At 38.5% G+C, this 19,509-nt stretch overlaps 1 protein-coding gene across 2 annotated transcripts; it reads left to right on the plus strand.

The window, feature by feature from the left end:
* Positions 1–1,121: 1,121 nt before the first annotated feature.
* LOC117475637 (kynurenine 3-monooxygenase) lies at positions 1,122–17,857 on the plus strand. Of its 2 annotated transcripts, XM_034121955.1 has the most exons (16): positions 1,122–1,691; positions 1,936–2,034; positions 2,427–2,496; positions 2,654–2,751; positions 3,831–3,920; positions 6,434–6,482; positions 8,345–8,432; positions 9,244–9,409; positions 9,994–10,065; positions 11,841–11,962; positions 14,066–14,213; positions 14,295–14,352; positions 14,440–14,522; positions 15,418–15,519; positions 15,597–15,656; positions 17,347–17,857. In XM_034121955.1, exons 2-16 carry the CDS (start codon positions 1,975–1,977, stop codon positions 17,491–17,493), a joined length of 1,413 nt encoding a protein of 470 aa, XP_033977846.1. In that variant the 5' UTR covers positions 1,122–1,691; positions 1,936–1,974; the 3' UTR covers positions 17,494–17,857. The 2 variants fall into 2 exon arrangements, with proteins under 2 accessions (XP_033977846.1, XP_033977854.1); XM_034121963.1 differs by lacking the exons at positions 1,122–1,691; positions 1,936–2,034; positions 2,427–2,496; positions 2,654–2,751 and adding exons at positions 3,328–3,367; positions 3,497–3,579.
* Positions 17,858–19,509: the final 1,652 nt, after the last annotated feature.

Here is a 19,509-nt window from a genome sequence, read left to right on the forward strand (position 1 = left end):
ATACATATATCTTAGCTCTTAGTTTGACATGCTAACTGAACGAGCATGTTCAGTTAGCATATATGCTAACTGAACGTCGAGCATGTCAAGCTAAGAGCTAAGATATATATATATTTATATGTATTCCATTCCTTTACATTTAATATTTAAAATACAAATTAGCTAAATAAACACAATTACACTGCGCTAAACAGCCACATCGACAAACAAACGAGAACCTAAATAGTATGTAATTATATCTAAAACCACAATACGTTAATTACCTGTACTCGGTGCGCCATATTGTTTGTCTGTTCTCTGAACCTCATGTCTCTTTAAATATCCTTGCATCAGCGTCAGTGTCGTCAATTCGCTTTTAATCTGCCATGTATGGTAATGTCTCTCAGCCACCGTAGTGTCGTGTCAGGTGGGCGTGTCGTGTAGTGGGCGTGTCGTGTAGTGTCGTGTACTGGCCGCGGCCGCAGCTAGACCCTTCTCGGCTCGTCAGATTGAACGTCCATGAGGTGAGGTAAATGTGTATTTGTCTGTATCTAGTGGCCGTTGTTTGCTTAGAGATTGTTGTGAGTTAATGTGTGGGTGTTGCTCTTTGTTTAGTTGATTGTTTCACCAGCCTGCAATTTCATTTTTGAGCATGTTAGAAATTAAAATCAATGTTAATAGCATAATTAGTCTAAAATATATCGTCAGTTTTAAAAACTGTTTTATTGTGAAAAAACCCGGAAGTTCACAAAGTCTCAATGCCAAGCTTTTATTCTGAAAATCCTTCATATCCGGTCAGTACGTAGCATGTCGCGAACAATGTTTTAAACTAATTTACAGCTGTTTATAAGGGATTAAATAGAAAGTCATGAAAGACATAAGGAAGAGAAAAGGCTTAAGGAAGTAGACAGGGAATACAGAATGTCGAAATCATCTGTACTCTCGCGATATCGAACCAAAACAGATGAGAAGGGCGTACCCACTATCTGCACAGCGGGAGACAACGAGAGGAGGATAAAAACAGATGACGGACAACGACTCGCTCTCTTTCCTTCGCTGCAGCCTCCCTGAAGACATCACCTGCTTTGTCTCTCCATTACCCATGCTTGTTCTTTAACCACGTTACTTAATTAAACTACCCATTTGAACCTTTTCAGAGACTCCATTAGTCTCGTTATTTTAAGTTTCTTTCCTGGGAGCGAGAAGATCACGATTTATCAACAAGCACCCTGACACCGGGCAGGTTTGAAGATCTTGCCACTTTTTAGTTTTGCCTTTCTTATTTTTGGTGGTAATCCTGAGTGGGGGTACGCTTCAGTATATGGCTGTAGGCTATATCTATGATCTTCGGTGATGCACTAGGTTCAGCGTTAAAGTCGCCTCGCTAATATAATGAGAAGAAACATGTGTCATGAGGAGTGGTTATGTAGCCACTGAAGTTAAACTTTCAACCACTAGATGGCGACAGATTGCTTTCCTTGTTTAAAGACATTCCCTACCTGAAATAACTGCTTTCATCTTCGTGTCTTCTTTGTTTTTCCTTATTTAACTATTTGTACAATGGACTACACACAAATAGGTTATCATTGTAATAATAATAAAGCTTTATTTGTATAGCACTTTTCATACAGCAGGTGCAGCTCGAAGTGCTTTAACACAATTGCACACACCACAAATTAAAACAGAACAAGAAATTCCCCTCAGATCAGACGGTAAGACCTTTTTGGAAATATCATAGTAACATAATATAACATTTTAACAGTACACTAGTCTACAAGGACATCAGGCCTTCAGGCTTCCAGAAAGTGTTCAGAGAGCCCTCGGTTATCTGTTCCTCGTGTTTGCTTGTTGAAAGGGGAACTGAGGTGGGAAGGGACTTTCATGGGACTCACTGTGCTCCTCCTACTATTATAAATCATTACCCGGCCACTACTTCTGTAAATCACTCTGAACCAGACAGTGAGCGGGTCAGAGCGCCAGAGAACATCAAGCACAATGGAGGAACCAACCGGCAGATTAACCCCGAAGAAAGTTGCAGTAGTTGGCGGAGGGTTGGTAAGAAAATAAAATAAAAGTGTAATATTTAACTATTTTAGTCCTAGATCTTGTCATTTAATCTCATGACTGCATTTGGTGTCTGTCTTCCTTCAAAGTGAGTAGGTAATCAGTATTCTTATTCTGATTTTGAAATTGAAAGAAGCAGATAAGACATCTTTTATTTGCATTTACCAATGTGGAAAAAAGGAAACAAGTTACCAAAAGAGTGTAGTATGACTATGCAGCATATAGTGTTAATATCATTTAGTAAAGAGATAATTATTTCTGTATGACAGTATAAAGCACTGTGATTGCACAGATGTAAACAGGTAATTGTTTAACTTGTGATATCAGGCTGTATAAATAAAATGTGATTGATTTTGGCGAGATGTCTGTCCTTCACCCCTCAGGTTGGGGCGCTGAACGCCTGCTACTTCGCCAAAAGAGGCTTTGATGTGGAAGTCTTCGAAACTCGGGAAGGTAGTGTTCAAATAACATCTTCAATCAATGCCCTCTTTGAGGAATAACCCATGAATCAACATTATAATAATCAATATCCACACAAAATCAGAGCCTTTTCAACTGATAACCACACATTCACAAAAGTAAGATTAACACTTTGTCTGATTCTGCTCAGATATCCGACAAGCCAAAGTGGTGAAGGGAAGAAGCATCAACCTGGCTCTGTCTCACAGGGGCCGCCAGGCACTGAAGCATGTTGGGATGGAGGACAAGGTATGTTGGTCAAAACACTGGTTATCTAATATTGTGGAAATGAGATAAGATTGCTCTCAGGGCTGCAGGGGCATAGTGGCCGGAGTTTGGGTATTGGAAGAAACAAATACTTGTGGAGGTTATTTACAAGCATGGGGAGTAACGGATCACATGTAATTAGGATTTAAAAAAAGGTAACTGTTTTCCCTTACAGTTACATAAAAAAGACATAATCAGATTACTGTTGCATTTTAAAAAAAAAGTGGGATTGCAAGCAGGATAACAATGTGTCTAAAAAACTAAAAAGAGCATGTTTGTTGTAAAGGATCAGATGTTATCTCTTCTCTGTCAGCTGTACTGTTCTGTAGGCTAATACTTTAAGTGTGAATCTATACGCCTACTGCCTGAATCTGCTTTATGGTTTTCACTTTCTTTGCTTCATTTGTTCTGTTTTTAATTCAGTAGGTGAACCTATATGTTCATAAAATAGTGTGTGTGAGCTTAACTGTGTGTATTAAACTAAAACGGAGCATTTTCTGTCAGCTCAGATTTAATTTCTGCTTTTTTAAACTGTAGTATGTGCTCATGTGTTTCAGTGTTGGTGTATAGGCTACTGCCTGAATATGCTGAATGAAAGGTAGCTTTACTATAAATAAAATCTCTGAGCAGAGGACACATTTTTGGTCCTAAATATATTGGTTTCTTCTTTTCTAAGGTCACATTGTTCTGTTAAAAAACATCTTATTGATCTTTCTTTTCTTATTAGCTGGGCCTCAGGGAGTCTGTCCACCAGGCTTTCCTTTGCTTTACTCAAGATGGTTTATTCCGGCATCAGGAGTCCTTTTTTTGGTCTGTTTGCTACACTGAGCATGTTATGCATGCTTGAGATGAGAACTCTGCATCAGAAACAAGCTTTTTTCTTCACACTTGCATGACTTTTCAGCATGACACAACAAGGCTTGTTTTAAAAAAAGTTGGGGGCAGAGAGTTGACATTTACTTAGCAAGACAGTAGAATAAGACTTACAAGAACATCATTATTTATCTTACATTAGTGTCATTTAAAAGTTTGACCCATGTGTATTTATCATTTCCCCTCAGATTGTCTCCCAGGGGATCCCCATGCATGCGAGAATGATCCATTCCCCAAGTGGGAAACAGTCCCCGATCCCTTATGGAAAGAAAGGCCAGGTAAGTCTTTGCTAGAGTGTAAACATCATGCAAAACCCGGAAAGAGGCAGAATCACTGGAGACAGTTTATCCCCCTGCCAAATGTAGGACTCAAGTCATTCACAGATAAAAATGCCCATTTTATAATAATAACAACAATGTCATTTATGTTTTGGTTTAACCTTTATTAAAGTCTCACTGAGATTCATTTGAGTTTTTACAAGCAGAAGTGGGAGAAGTACTCAGATCTTGTACTTGAGTAAAAGTAGAAGTACCAGAGTGTAGGAATACTCTGTTACAAGTAAAAGTTCTGCAATCAAAATGTTACTCAAGTTGAAAAGTATTAGCATCAAAATATACTTAAAGTACCGACAGTAAAAGTAGTTATAGCGACAGCAGGAAACAAACAAAGTCGCTGAGAGGCTGAGGCCGGGCCTGTTGGATATTGTGTGACACGCTACAAAAAAAGTACTTGCTGAGATCCAAAACTCTGTTGCAAAATAATGTGGTTTAATGAAAACTGGGATGATCAACTTATTCTCCTTGGACATGTACATTGTTATATTAATCAAAGCAATCATTTCAACTTGCGGTCAACAAAAAGTACAACGACCCTTTGTCACCCTCTCTTCCACACACACCTCACGCAGGTGAACAGGATTACAATGAGTGCCGCCCATATCCATGTGACCCAAGCCAACCAATCAATAGTGCTCAAACAAATATCTTATATTAAAACAAAACGCATTACTATACATGTTTCATGGCTCCTACAGTAGTGATTGTGCAGATTGGTCCATTTCAGAATAATATATATGATATGTTTTATAATGATTGATCATGAAAGTGTTCTCAAAGCTGGTAAAGGTGCAGCTAGTTTGAATGACTTTGTATACTGCAGGGTAGCTTGTGGATTTACTCCAGGTGGAACTAAAGTCTGATTTAACACTTGATTATATTTCACATCATTCATCCAGATCTGTAAAGTAAGTAAAGGTATTAAGCAAATGTAGTGGAGTAAAAGTACAACATCTACCTCTGAATTGTAGTCGAGTAGAAGTACAAAGTTGCAAAAAATTGAAATGCTCAAGTAAAGTACCTTAATAGTGTACTCAAGTATAGTACTTAAGTACATCTACTTAGTTATTTGACACCACTGTTTACAAGAGAGTCTTGGCCAAGATAGGCAGCAGCAGAGTGACAGACAACACATTCAAAACAAGTAAAGAGAACATATCATGATCACAGTCAGAAACACCATCATACGAAGCGTCTACGGAGCTGCTGTTTCTCGGTCATTCAGAAGCACTTTAAATCTGTTTAGAGGAGCAGCTCCCGGAGTTTCAGATCATATTTCCGCTGGTTCAAGGCAACAGGAGCAGCAGAACTAAACTCCCTTTGCCCAGCTCAGTGTGGACTATTAGGACAGTTAGTCAAAACATGTCCTTGTAGATAAGATAGAAGAATAACACTGAGAATAACACCAAGAATAGCCCTATAAATTAGGATATGCCAATGTTTCAGTCTACGGGTGGTAAGTGCAAACCATCCAACCCGAGCACACAAGGAGCTAAGTTGTGTTCAAGGGGTTCTATGGTTTGTTCTAAATGTCTGTGGTAGATGTATCCAAAGAGTTTAGACATTTAGAAGATTCATTCATACATACATTGCCATAGTCCAACACACACATAAAGGTTGGAGCAAACTTAAAGTGGACCTATCATGCTATATTTGAATAATATAGTGTTGGACCATACCTATATAAGGCATATTTATACTTTTTTTTTTTCAAAATACCAAACAGATCATGCATTTTAGCCATGCCTCATTTCGCTCAATTTGAAAAATGTTAGCTCTGTTTTTGCAAGGGTTGATTCTGTGAGAACAGCACCATCTAGAGGCCTGGCATATGTACTACAGCGTCTCCAGCGCTTTCGAACGGCAATGCCGTGGTTGTCTCCTCCTGATTGGTGGAGTTGGCCCAATAGCTGTAGCGCCACCGTCCTGACGTCATTGAAGTGTTCAAATCTTGATCAGTTTTTATCAGATCCGTTGCAGCCCCTTTTTTTAGAGATTTGGGTATGGAGGAAAATAGAGAGGGTTGTGTTTTCTGACACTTGGTGAGTTCCCTGGAACACCGGGGACACGTATTCATGTATAAAAGACGTACAAAAGTGCATTTTGCATGATAGGTCCCCTTTAAGTTTAATGTTGTAATGACCTATTAGTCAATAACATATCTTAGTAGATTTGATTGTTATTCACATGGTAATGAGGTATTACTATACCTTGTCATTTTGACTTTCTGGTAAATAAGGCCTACAACTTGATCCCATGTCTGCCTATAATAGGCTATATTTAGTATGAGAGGGAAAGATGCCATAACATTTCTTATTATTTGTCTAAAGTCTAGGACTTTCCTAAACTACGTCACAGTAAAAGTTTGACAACTTTAGATCATAAGTTGAAATGTCACAGTTGTGTTTGTGTAGCTGTGGTGGAGTTGTATTTAATGCAGATTGTTTTCCTTTCAGTTCATCCTGTCAGTTGACCGAGCCAACCTGAACAAAGAGCTGCTAACCGGTAAGAACATTACGTGTTTGTTTCTATTATACTTTCCATTGCAACACAATGTCAGAAGATGTGTGCTGAAATGACCCAATTATAGCCTAACTGCAATTATAATTGAACATACAATAATGCACATTGTCTAAAAGAAAATGCTAACTTTGTTGAGGACATTCTCCCCATCTGACAGCAATGTATTGTCTCTCCCATGGGTGAAAAAACAACGAGTCACTTTTACGTAAAAGTTACGAAAGCAATCCTACCAACATTTTTGTTACACTTTCAACCGCAGTATTACAAATATTTTGAGATTAGATTAAGATATAGTTAGCAGCAGCAGGACAAGGTGACACATGTACAAAGAAGGAGCAAAAGAGAACATTCTTCTTTTCATTTGTCTACCTTCTAAAAGCTTGCCTATGGAGCACAGCAAAAGAGTCAATTGAATGTTATTGAGCAGATTTTTACATTTTAGTTCAACTTAAAAAAAGACTTTAGCTCCACTTTGTGACTAGGACAATGTGCTTATGTTAGTAGTAGGGATAGGCGTTTGTCTTTTGGATAATGGGCCATTGGACAAGTGGGCAGTCAGTTCAATCTGACTGTTGTTGGACAACATGTGTAGTCAAAACAAGAGGCAATATTACAATTATTTTACACAGGCACAATCCGAGAGATGGCTAAGCCTGAGTTTGGCCTTAGTTGGTTGGTTCCGCTCAGGAGCAGGGTTCGACTAAAATCTAGGGATCACATTTGCCATTGTGAAATTGGGCTGAAGTTCTCAATGGACTTTGGAATTCCACAAAGTAAACACTGTTGGCATTAAACAGGACCAGGATAAGTGCAGTTTAAACCGTATAGTTTTGAGTTAAGGTTAACCCTGGGTTAACCAGAATGAACAAATTAAACATTGATTTGAAGTAAATGTATTATGTCAACAGGTTCCACATAATTGTATGAGGTTAGTTGAAAGCAATAATATTAAGTTGAAGCTATTGTTTTGTATTTAAACTAAATCGTATTGCTTTCAACTAACCTCATACAGTTACGTGTTATCTGTTCACATAATACATTTAAGTCAACGGTTCAATTTCTTTTTAGCGTACACCCTAAAAAATGAAAAATGTACTTGAATTAAATGTATTATGCCAACAAATTCCACATAACTGTATTAGGTTAGTTGAAAGAAAAAATATGAAGTTGAACCTAATACAGTTGTTGACATAATACATCTAGTTAAAGTCAACATTTCAGTTTTTTTGTGTAAGAATACTCTATTAATACATATCCTTAAATACTCTGAAAGCCTATATTAAACCCTCAATGTATTCTTTATTCATAAACTGTGTATTGCACTCCAAATGAAATGACAAACTCTTCCCTAACACGAATGGTCCCACATTAGGTTGAGAACCAGCGCGCTGAGCCTTATCGACTGCAGATCCTCTCTGTAGAATTACGTCTGGGATTTGTTGTTGTTTCTACCCTGAAGGGATTGTGCCTTATGTTAAATGAAGTGACTCAGACTCAGTATGCGCTTGGAGGTAAAGTGTGACAGCCAGAGTCTGTCTTTAGTGACGTGTGCTGATTGTAAAGACATGGTTCTTATCAGGGGGCAATCCAGACTCCTGGAGTGAAGAGGAGATTTTGATTAACAAATGAATACACACTGACTGTTCTGTTGAGACTCTTGTTATCAGTGTGAGGTCATTCCACTTCATTGATGTGCTGACGGTCTGTCTTTACTGCACTTTACTAGAATTTGAAGGCTCTTTGTGCTTTTTAACGAGATATGTCCTGTTTTATTAACCTGCCGGTGTTATGACATGCTTTCGTCTGTGATATAAGCTCCTTTTTGTAACATGTTTATCCGACAGAGGCAGAGACATATCCAAACATGAAGATGAACTTTGATCACAAACTCAAGGATTGGAGTCCTGAAACAGGGCTAATGACCTTCACCAGGTAAATAATTACCAATAGCAAACATGGAGTAATCTGGGAGGAGGATCTGCATTGTTTAACACGGTCTTTATTCATCCATGTCTCCTGTGTGTTACATGTTAACATATGTTGCCTTGTCACATTCTGAGGTGGTGATAAACGTCTTGCCTTTGAAGCTGCTCTGCATGACCTTTCAGTAGCTCTGTAATTAGTAGTCCTTGAGCTAAATGTCACGTATTTTACAACCCAATTAACAATTGGAAATTAGCATGCAGTGAAACACCAATTGCTTAGTCTGATCAAAGAGTTTCAATTAAATTCAGAGTTATCTAAAATGTGTAAAAATGCATTGGATGTTAATGTTTTCATTTCTATGTATTTTATATCTTCATGCCTGGTAATTCAACCTATTTTAAAATGTCGGTTAGAATGAGTCACTCTGCATTCATTGCTAAAATGAAAAACTTAAATTCACTTTAAATTTGTTGAGTGTACTAAGAATTCAAATGTCATCCTGGAGTGCACTTGACACTTATATACTTAATAAAACAGTGTTTTAATTTCAATAAAACATTGCAACAGTGCACAGGCAGTGTGTTTGCATGTGGGGATTGGAACGCACCCCTTTGCCTTTTGTTTTCTCCATTGGAAATGCAACCTAAACAGCACTGCATCACATACGTGTTACATTACCACCATATGCTCTGTCCTCACCCCATCTCACCTGTATTGACGTGATGTGTGAAAAGGCGCAAGAAGGAAATGTGTGAATAGTGAGAATCAGTAGCGGTACATTGAAGTTAATTTGTCTTGTTTCTGCTTCATTCCTCAGGTTGGATGGGTCTCATGATCAGATCCAGGCTGACCTGATTGTAGGCTGTGATGGAGCGTTCTCCGCCATCCGCAAGCAGTTCCTCCGCCGCAGCCGCTTCAACTACAGCCAGACCTACATCCCCCACGGATACATGGAGCTCACCATGCCGCCTGTCAACGGAGAGGTCAGTCCTCTGCAGGGTCGGGGGGGGGTTACTCTAAAACTGTACAATTACTAGTTACCTGTAAAATAATCTGAGTATCAAAATATTAAATGAATGTAACCTGATTACTTTCCGTTGCTTTAAATGTACCTTAATATTACACGACGAGAGAAAATAACTAGCAATAAGATGTTTTCACTTAATTGTATTTTGAAAGACAACAGAACAATGTGACCTTAAAAAAAAAAGTACCCAAGCATTCAGCATATTCAGGCATGTATTAATTACATTACACGTGAGAACATACTACAGTTTAAAAAGGCAGAAATCAAATCTGAGCTGGCAAGAAAATGCTCCGTAAATGTACCAGTAATCTGATTTAGTCTTTTCTTTATGTAACTGCAAGAGAATACAGGTACATTTATTGTATGCTAATAGCTTAATCCCGTTGCATGTAATCCATTACTCCCCGAGCCTGGTCCTCTGTACATCAAACTTTTCTTTTACTGAATGTTGTGTGATGCTGCTAGTGTTGGACTCTCAATTGTTTGGCACCAATGTATATTTTGTTTAATTTGTCTCACTTGTATCATCTTCGCCCCCAGTTCGCAATGAAGCCTGGTTATCTGCACATCTGGCCAAGAAATACATTCATGATGATCGCCCTGCCCAACTCGGTGAGTGTGAATGTTATTTTCTTCTCTCCTGCGTGTTATAGTGATTCTCACTACTATATGTTAATTAATCAGCAATGGGTGCTGCATCATTGTGACAGGAATCACATGGCTGACCTCTGGGATGTCCTCTCAGTTAATTAACCTTATTTCCAGATCATAGCCACTGGGGGCTTACTCATTGGAAATATGCTGATCACACTTCTCCTTCCATCAGTCTCTGTGTGAAGCCATCGCTCTGACTCTTCTGTCCTTCTTAATCCAAGTCTGACTCGGCATAATAATGAGACGAGGTTAAGCAGCTGGCTTTGGTGTGCACCATAGTTCCCATTAGGGCTGACATACAAACACTAAGTCATCCTTGGTGCTGTGGATACCATGGTAACAGAGACAGTGCTGAAAGGTCCTTAGGGAGGACTTTGTGATCTTGATAGATAAAACTTGCTCGAATGGACAGGAAACGGCACGCCCACACCCTCAGTGCACTGCATCCATCACTCACTGGGTGGAGTTTGGCTATTACAATGGCATATAGGGGGGAAGATCCTATACCAAGTTCAGCATGGAGGATTCTTACGGTCCATTAAAGTAATGTAAGTCTGTATTAAAATTAAAAGTCTTGTGTGTACAGCAGTGGTGAACCGCCAGGGCCTTCAACTTATTCAGAGAATACCCTGGAACACTCAGATAAAACAAACAAAAAAATCGATTTAATTATATAAATAAAATGTAAATAAAATGAATAAATGAGAATCGTATATGTGTGTGTGTACAGAAGGTCCAGTTGTGATAGACATGGTTCGCCCCTTGTGTACAGTACAACAGTATGTAGCATTCATGGAACTTCATTTGTGAATGGATTCAATGTTGACCGAACTACAGAAATTGACGTTTTATCCAGTTTTAACCATATATTTACAATGCCATTATTAGATCATGGTTGTTTAAGAAAATATATATTTAAAAAAAAAGGAGACATGCTGAAACACACATCTGGAAACCAAGGCCATATAGTTAAAACAGGAGATATCATGATATGTAATGTTCAATAAGCAGTGGTGTGATGTAACAGTTACTCAAGTACTGTACTTGAGTAAAAAAGAGAGGTACTTTTACTTTGAGTATTTTTACATTATGCTACTTTGTACTTTAACTTCACTACATTTTGTAGGCAAATGTTGTACTTTTGACTCCACTACATTTGTTTTTACAGACTTAGTAACTGGTTACTTTGCAGAGTAAATATAAAACAACAAACAAACATTATTAGATATTATTGTAGGACCTTGAAGTGATGAACACATTAATGCCCCAATTATTTTAATGACCTTAATCAATTAATAAAATAATTATCTGTTGCTTAAATACCAAAAGTACTCGCTATGCAAAAATGGCAATTTTAAAACATGTTTTAATGCTTATACTATTTTACGTTTACTTAAGTACAATTTTGAATGCAGGACTTTTACTTGTCATTGAGTATTTTTAGCTCTAGTATTGCTACTTTTATTTAAGTAAATAATCAGAGTACTTCTTCCACCTCTGTCTATAGGTATAAAAGAGGTTGTTAATATTGAGGACTTTACATTTTTTGCATTAAATCTTATTTGATGCTGCATTTTAATAGTGCTCTTTGTAAGTCCTCTAGAAATATATTTGAATGTGCTTTAGGGGACACCAAACAGCAAGTCTTTACAGTACTCTGAGTTCAATTTGAATTGTTGTAATTGAATGTGTCACATTCCTGTCCACTCGTTTTTTTCTCATTTTCTATTCAGGACAAGACATTCACCTGCACCCTGTTCATGCCCTTTGACGAGTTTGAGAAGATCACCACAGGAGATGAAGTCATGGAGTTTTTCCAGGAATACTTCGCAGACACCATACCACTGATAGGAGTGTAGGTGACTTCCTAACCTCCCCCTCTCTCTCTATTCATTGTCTCCCGCAGCCTTACTGTGACATGGGTTGGTTTTAATTTGATGTGAACCTCATGGTGTTGATTAAAAGCTTTCTGTAACGCCCTTGCCAAGTTGTTTCAGCCATTTTGAGACACTTACAATGAAACAGGATTTTGAGGTCACTTGAGAGTACAATCTCCGAACTGCTCCAAATGTCTTACGTTTCAATGTTGAGTCCTATAGTCATAGTGCCAACATGCACGTCAATGCAATGTCAACCAACTTCCCATTACCTCATGTTGTCGGTGACGGAGAGATAGGGAAAGTATTTTAAGGTGAGATGCCCAATTCAAATCCAGCCTAAAAGTCAGGACCTCTTTGCGAATACTTCAAGGCAGCAGTGGAAGTCTTTACAGGTTCAAAAAGAAGTCACTAGAGACGGCCAAGTGCTTTATTGTTAACGAAAGGCTTAAGCTGCATTAACATGATACGTGATTTGCTCTTTGCTCACTGCAAGGTTATGCGTAGAGCCTTGTGGTTAAAAACGGCCAGATACGTTTTGAGTTTTTTAGTTCTGATAGCTTGTGCCGCTTAGCACGGCTCTGATGTGGTTGGTTGCACATCGAAAGGTCAGCGTTAATCGAGGTAAAAGTTGGAATATTCGAACTATGAGTGCCACGTGACAATTTCGTACAGTGGTATCTTTTATTTGTCAGATGTCCCAACCCCTATCCATGAAGCACCTTTTTAATCTCCATCTTCATCTTATATCATTTTGACAGCTTGTTGCTGAATCAGGGCCTTGCCTCTGTGGTGAACCCACATTTGGCTCCATTTAGCTGATGCTAGAACATAGAGCAACACTGCCTCCCCCCTCCTGGAGCCTTTGTGCTACATGCTTTATCCTGCATCCTGTCCTCAATTGTACGGGAATACAGTTCCCTATTTTTCTTTCCTGATTACTTTACCCCTTACATGTATTCTGTTAAGCCGGCAGAGCTTTATTATGTCCTCTTTATGGAGGTTCATATGTGTATTTTGTGCCTCTACTGTGACATGTCTCCATGCTTTAAAGGTGTCCTATCATGCAAAATGCACTTTTTGATGTCTTTTATACATAGATATGTGTCCCTGGTGGGTCAGGGAACTCGCAAAGTGTCAGAAAACAAAACCCTCTCTCTTTCCCTCCGTACCCACATCTCTAAAAACAGGGGTACAACGGAGCTGATCCAGATTTGCGTCCGATATGAAGTAATATCAGAAATGTGGACCCACGGCACTATCAGAAACGTTGCTATCGGAAACAATGCCTGACGTGTTTTGGACGTAATATGGTCTTTGTTTACATTAGCAAGCATCGCTAACACTCAGAGCTAACCTGTACTGGAGAGGGTATGTGTAAAAAAGCAGGAAATAAAAAAAGGTAAACCCGCAAGAGAAAAAGCATTTGAGCTCCAAACTGTTTCAGAAATAGTCCTTGATGTGGTTTGGAACATGATGACGTTTAATCACGGCAACATTTAACTGTATCTGCCGGTAGAATTCTGAGCAGGCATTAGCTCCGCCTCCTCCTTTTTTCTTCTTCTAGCTAAGGACCCAAAATCAGCGTATCTCTCACAGGGCTGGAATAGAGGGATATGAGGGATGTCTAAAATGCATGATCTGTTTGTATTTTGAGCAAAACACATTATAGATATGTTTTTATATATTTGTATATATCTGAGACCCATAATATATGCCTAAAAATTGCATGATAGGAGACCTTTAATGTTCAAAAAGCTCTTTATTTTTCTCATACTGCCTGTGCTACAGCACCTCTTTTCACCCTCTGTCTGAAACCAGAGCCCAGTCTGCTCTGATTGGTTAGCTGTCTGACTCTGTTGTGATTGGTCAACTGCTTAAAGGTTTCCCGACCCGAGCGATAGGATACAATAAAAGCGCGAGTGTTACATAACGAGAGAATGTTTTTGTTCTTCTGTTTTGCTGTTTCACTATTTTGGGTTATACAGCTTATTCTGATCTTTTTTTAGCAAGGGAAAAAAGGAAAAGTTAAAAAGATATGACAAGTTGCTAACCGTTTTATTACTATTTGTGTGTTGCAGTGATGCTCTCAAGAGGGATTATTTCCGACTGCCTGGGCAGGCCATGGTGTCTATTAAGTGCTCCCCGTACCACATTGGGGATAAATGTGTCCTCATGGGCGATGCCGCACACGCAGTGGTGCCTTTCTACGGGCAGGGGATGAACGCTGTGAGTAACACTCAATCGAGGAGAACAAAAAGGCAGAAAAATCACTAAATAGAAACTCATCCGTACATTTGTAATTAATAGGGCTTTGAGGACTGCATTGTGTTCGACGAAATAATGGAGCAGCTCAATGAGGATTTCAGTAAGTACTTTTGAAATGAGCATGGATTAAATGAGACAGAGGATTTCATAACAAAGTGTGGCCTTTTTCCTTTGTGTGTCCACCCAGGTGCTGTCCTGCCTGAGTATACCAGAGTGCGAGTTCCAGACGATCACGCCATCGCAGACTTGGCCATGTACAACTACATTGAAGTAATGCATGTGTATTTGATATGTCCAATTTAACTAAATCAGTATTGATGTGGGCCGGTCAACCAAAAAGAGCTGATGGAAGCTTTGAAGATCTGTACAGCTGAGTATGTGATAATTAGTTCAAATTATTTAAAGTTTTACCTTCTTAGCACTGACCTTTTGACCTCTCTGACAACCAATCAGATAACAGCTGTATGATGCGGTGCAAGCTATCAGGGGACATAACCATAGAAACAAAACGTAACTAGCTGTTTAATTGGAAGGTCAGTGGTTGGATCCCCATGACGATGTGTCATTGGGCAAGATACCTTACCCCAATGAGATATGAGAATAATAAATGTAATCAGGCAGAATTTTAGCCACCTTTAGCTTCGCAGTGTTGTCATCAAGCCATACTACCACCATGTAGTTTGTTTGTAGCATTTAGCTAGCTATTTAGTTTTACTGTTTTGCATCTCATTGTAGTTGATTCGGTCTCATTGTGGTCCTTTTTGCCTCTTTTAGTCGTTTTAAGTGTCTTTGTGGTCATTTTGATTCACTTCCTGGTTGGCACGTGTCTCTTTGACAGACATTATGTAGCTAAGGACCAATGGGCGTTGACACTTTGGGCCCCTGGTCTTGTCCTGGTAGGCCCGTTCACTACCCATAAAAGACCCTTCATAATTAGAGGAAAGCCTTAGTTCTGGGTGTAGAGATGTACATCTGACAGGAAGCCAGCTCCCTAACACTGTCCAATACAATTCAGGCTCTCCAAAAGCCATAAATTGGCACTTTGTGTAAGCTTGATCCCCAAATATTGCAGAGTAAATTAGACTCTCTTGAGTTTCAGGACATTGCGTTATGAATGAAAGGTGGTTCACTTCACTAAACACTTGTCCTTTTTTTTTTTTTGTAGATGAGAGCCCATGTCAACTCAAAGTGGTTCCTTTTCAGAAAACATCTCGATAACTTCCTCCACTTCTTCCTGCCAAATACAATAGTTCCACTTTACACAATGGTAAGTGTCCTAGTGAACTAAATAATCAATGTCTGATACAAGAAGACATTTTCATTTCTGTACTTCACTGCCTCCAGGTCACTTTCACCAGGACAAGGTACCATAAGGCTGTGGACCGCTGGCAATGGCAGGACAAAGTAAGAAAATCGGTCTTCTCTTTAGACTCTTTTATTTAATCTTTATTGTGTACAATTTTATTTTATAATATATTTCCAGTGGTGGTAGAAGCGTAAATAATTGTTTTAACTAAAAGTAGAATTACTATGGTCTGTGAATACAAACATTTTCAAGTAAAAGTCCTGAATTTTAAATCAGCATATTGTGTGTTTTATATGTAAAAAGTAACTAAGTTTAAAATAAATATGATATTTGCCTCTTAATTGTTGTGATTGGTCAACCGCTTAGAGTGGTCCCTCTCCTAGCATATCACAAACAACGTTTTGGAGTAATAGCCAATAGAAGCGCGAGTGTTAGAGTCCAATGGAGGCGTTTCAGGCTGGGGGGGGAGTGTGTGGGAGAGAAACTCCCTCTGAAGGGAACACAGGGATTGTAGCCTTTGCAGACCATTTACATGCACACAAACCTAGAGAACACCACAGGAGAGGGAAAACCCCCAAAAGCATAATAGGTCCCCTTCATTTACTTTATTGTTTGTACTTATATACTTTATTCCCAAATACAGCTTTGCAGCACTTCTTCTGATTTCTGTTGTTGGATGTCATGAGACAGTTAGTCCTTGGTACTGTGTTAAACTGTCCGATGACCTGATGTCTTCTGCAGTAATGGTCCCCTGTCAGAAGGACAGCCGGGATTTAACAACCTCTTTAGTCAATTGTTTCGACCCGGTGGAACCTTTGGGCAAAAGCTAGATAACCTCTCTATTTTGTTGAAATAAAATCTGAGCTGACAGAAAATGCTCCGTTTTAGTTTAATACACACAGTTAAGCTCACACACACTATTTTATGAACATATAGGATCACCTGCTGAATTAAAAACAGAACAAATGAAGCAAAGAAAGTGAAAACCATAAAGCAGATTCAGGCAGTAGGCGTAGATTCACACTTAAAGTATTAGCCTACAGAACAGTACAGCTGACAGAGAAGAGATAACATCTGATCCTTTTACAACTAACACTATATGCTCTTTCTAGGTTTTTTAGTAACATTATAATCCTGAGTTATCCCCAATTTTGAAAAATGGACAGTGATCTGATAACTATTTTTTTTGTATGTAACTAAGGGAATACAGTTACCTTTTTTTTTTTATCCTGATTACGTAATCCCGTTACATGTAATCCATTACTCCCTAAACCTGAGATATTTTAAAGAGAATGGCCTGTAGGCAGCACAAAGAAAAATGCATTATACCAATTTATACACAAAACTTGGTTTATTTTTTAAACCTAATCACTTTTTTACATAAAACATAAAAAAGTTAGATTTTGTCCCATACAGTTTGATATAAATATATCAACAAGTAACATGTAATATCATTACTGCTAAGAAAATATCAATTTATTCTAGGAAACTTTATTTTTGTACATGTTCAGCTAATGTTTTAGGAGTAAAAGATGGCATAGGTTACAGCAGCAGTTCATCTTCAGTTCATCCCTAAATTAGTTAAAAACAACAAAATAGGACGAACTAAAGGCCTAGAGTAAAGTATGACAGTTTGTTTTTATGATGTGCTTAATGCTTTCAAACTACGAATGATCCTCAAAAAGGAATTCATTTAAAAAGGGAAGGTGTTAGGAATTAAAAAGTGTGTGTGTGCATAAAGCTGATCCCTATTTAATTAAGAAAAATGTACTGATGTATTTCTCACAGGTGATAAACCGCGGCCTGCTGTTCGGTGCGACAGGAGCTGTTTTGGGAGGCTCCTACCTTCTCTTTAAAAATCCTCCTGATATCAACAAGCTCATCATCCCCACTGAGAAGATGTGGGCCAGGCTCATGTCCCTCTGGACCTCCTGAGACCCGGCTCCGATCTGACAGACAAGTGCAAGGACTGCAGCATCAAACAAGAGAAATGAGAGAATCCATATTGTGAAAAGAGTTTGATTGAATAATCTTATAACCACAATGAAGGCTCTGCCAGCCTATACATGTTGGTGAATAGTGACTGTCCTAACCTACTGTAACTAATACAAGTTATAAAGATTGATAATTATATCAAATGTATTCTCTGTTTAACTGATTATGTTACTGAATAAGCCCAACGTTTTTTATTATTTCCATGCATCATCATTTTCACAATTTTCAATTTGAGAACAAAATAGTTGTAAACTCATGTGAGATATTCCATACATTTCTAATAAATGCCTCATTGTTACTGTTAGATCTTTCATACATCATTGAATGTATGCAGAATGAGGGACTTCTTTCAAATCTATCATTTAGGCCACTTGGGGGCCGTGGAAACCAGTTATGAACCCATATTCAGTTCTGGAACTTGTTAGCAAGTTTTGGAAAGCAACATTCATTTGGAGACGTGTTTGTGTCTACCTGAGGAATATTCGTCAATTTCTCAATTTGTTTTGCTCTGGGTTTGGTCTTTACCAACCCCCTAGACAAATATCTGTCTCTTTAGGTGCTAAAAGCTCTTGTTTTATGTTCAGCAGCCAGTTGCCAACAGTGCTGTGTGGTGCTTAGTAGGTAAAGTACAGATGCTTTTATCGAGATTCTTCTCTGATAATTGCTGCCAGACCCTCTAACAGCAAACCAGAACAGTACATTTGTGGGTGGAACAGCAAAATATAAAGCTGAAACGTAATATATGAATATTCTGTAAAGGCGAGGAGAGCTGCTGGTTTCAGATTTTTCTTTAAATTTGCCAATATATTCCCATTGAGAGAAAAACACGTTTTAGCCAAGAGTTTCACATAAAAGCACAACCAACAGACTTAGAACAAAACAGCAAAAGTACATCAAAAATGTCACATAAAAAAACAAGCAACAGACTTAAAACAAGCTGCTAAGCTCTGTAAGTACACGTGGGTTCATCCCTAATACATTTTCATATTGTTTCAACTGATATTGTTATAAAATGTGACTTTTTTTAAAAATAGTTTGATGTATTGGAAACATCTTCGAGTGGTCTTTGTCTTTAAATGTGGTAAAAGATCACTCAAAGATGTCTTTTCTTATCTGAGTGTCACCTAAAATGTCGGACTGAACTGACTTGAGAGGATTTTCACATTCTTCTTCTGAATAAGACATTTCTACATACCTCTAAAAATCTTGTACGCATACGTATCCTGCACAAGATAGTGCGTAGAATATGTCACAAATGACACCAATCTTTGTCTTATAGGCAAACAGAGACTGATTGACAGGAAAACTCAACACCGGCAAAGAAAGTTTAAACCTCGAGCACAAAGCGGATTGTCAGTACGTAGAGCGAGAGTTAGCATTAACTTAATGAACATTTGGACATCAAACATGGACGATTTTTGGATGTAGACCCTGGATCTTCCATCCATATCTATCTAAATATCCCAAGATAGTATTGTGTGTTTCACAACATTTATATGTCAGCCACTGCCAGTCAAAACCTTCCAAGCTAAAATTCTAAAACATAAAAGATGCTAACTATTAAGATCTGTCATGCCTGTAAATTGCCAATTTTGGTCTGCAACAGGAATCAACCATGTACAGTATGGCTACATTTCCACTGACTGAGAAAATAATCTTGACGCTGAAACTCATCACTCCGCCATGGAACTTGCAAGAAGATGGTAGATTTTGAAAGTAAGCTCTCCAACCAACAAAAACCAGCCCAGTTTTGCTAAGCCTTTCCGAATGAAAGTAGCTCGTAGCAATAGCTCTAAATGTAGGGGGAAAAGGCGGCAACACTGACGGCATATCTCAGTCTCTTCTTCAGGATTCCTTCAAAAGCCACTTAGCAATATGAAAGTCAACAAGGAGCATTCCTACTGTTATCACTCACAGCTTTTAAGCTAGCAGGTATAAAGGCAGTTCACTATCCAA

The sequence above is a fragment of the Trematomus bernacchii genome, unplaced genomic scaffold (assembly GCF_902827165.1).
Source record: "Trematomus bernacchii unplaced genomic scaffold, fTreBer1.1, whole genome shotgun sequence".
Classification (NCBI taxonomy): domain Eukaryota; kingdom Metazoa; phylum Chordata; class Actinopteri; order Perciformes; family Nototheniidae; genus Trematomus; species Trematomus bernacchii.

Excerpts from the sequence above, each read along its gene's own strand:
- LOC117475637 (XM_034121955.1), top strand. The coding sequence starts at position 1,975 with ATGGAGGAACCAACCGGCAGATTAACCCCGAAGAAAGTTGCAGTAGTT. Across the intron at positions 2,497-2,653 it reads AGTCTTCGAAACTCGGGAAG|ATATCCGACAAGCCAAAGTG; the intron begins GTAGTGTTCAAA and ends GATTCTGCTCAG. Across the intron at positions 3,921-6,433 it reads CTTATGGAAAGAAAGGCCAG|TTCATCCTGTCAGTTGACCG; the intron begins GTAAGTCTTTGC and ends TTTTCCTTTCAG.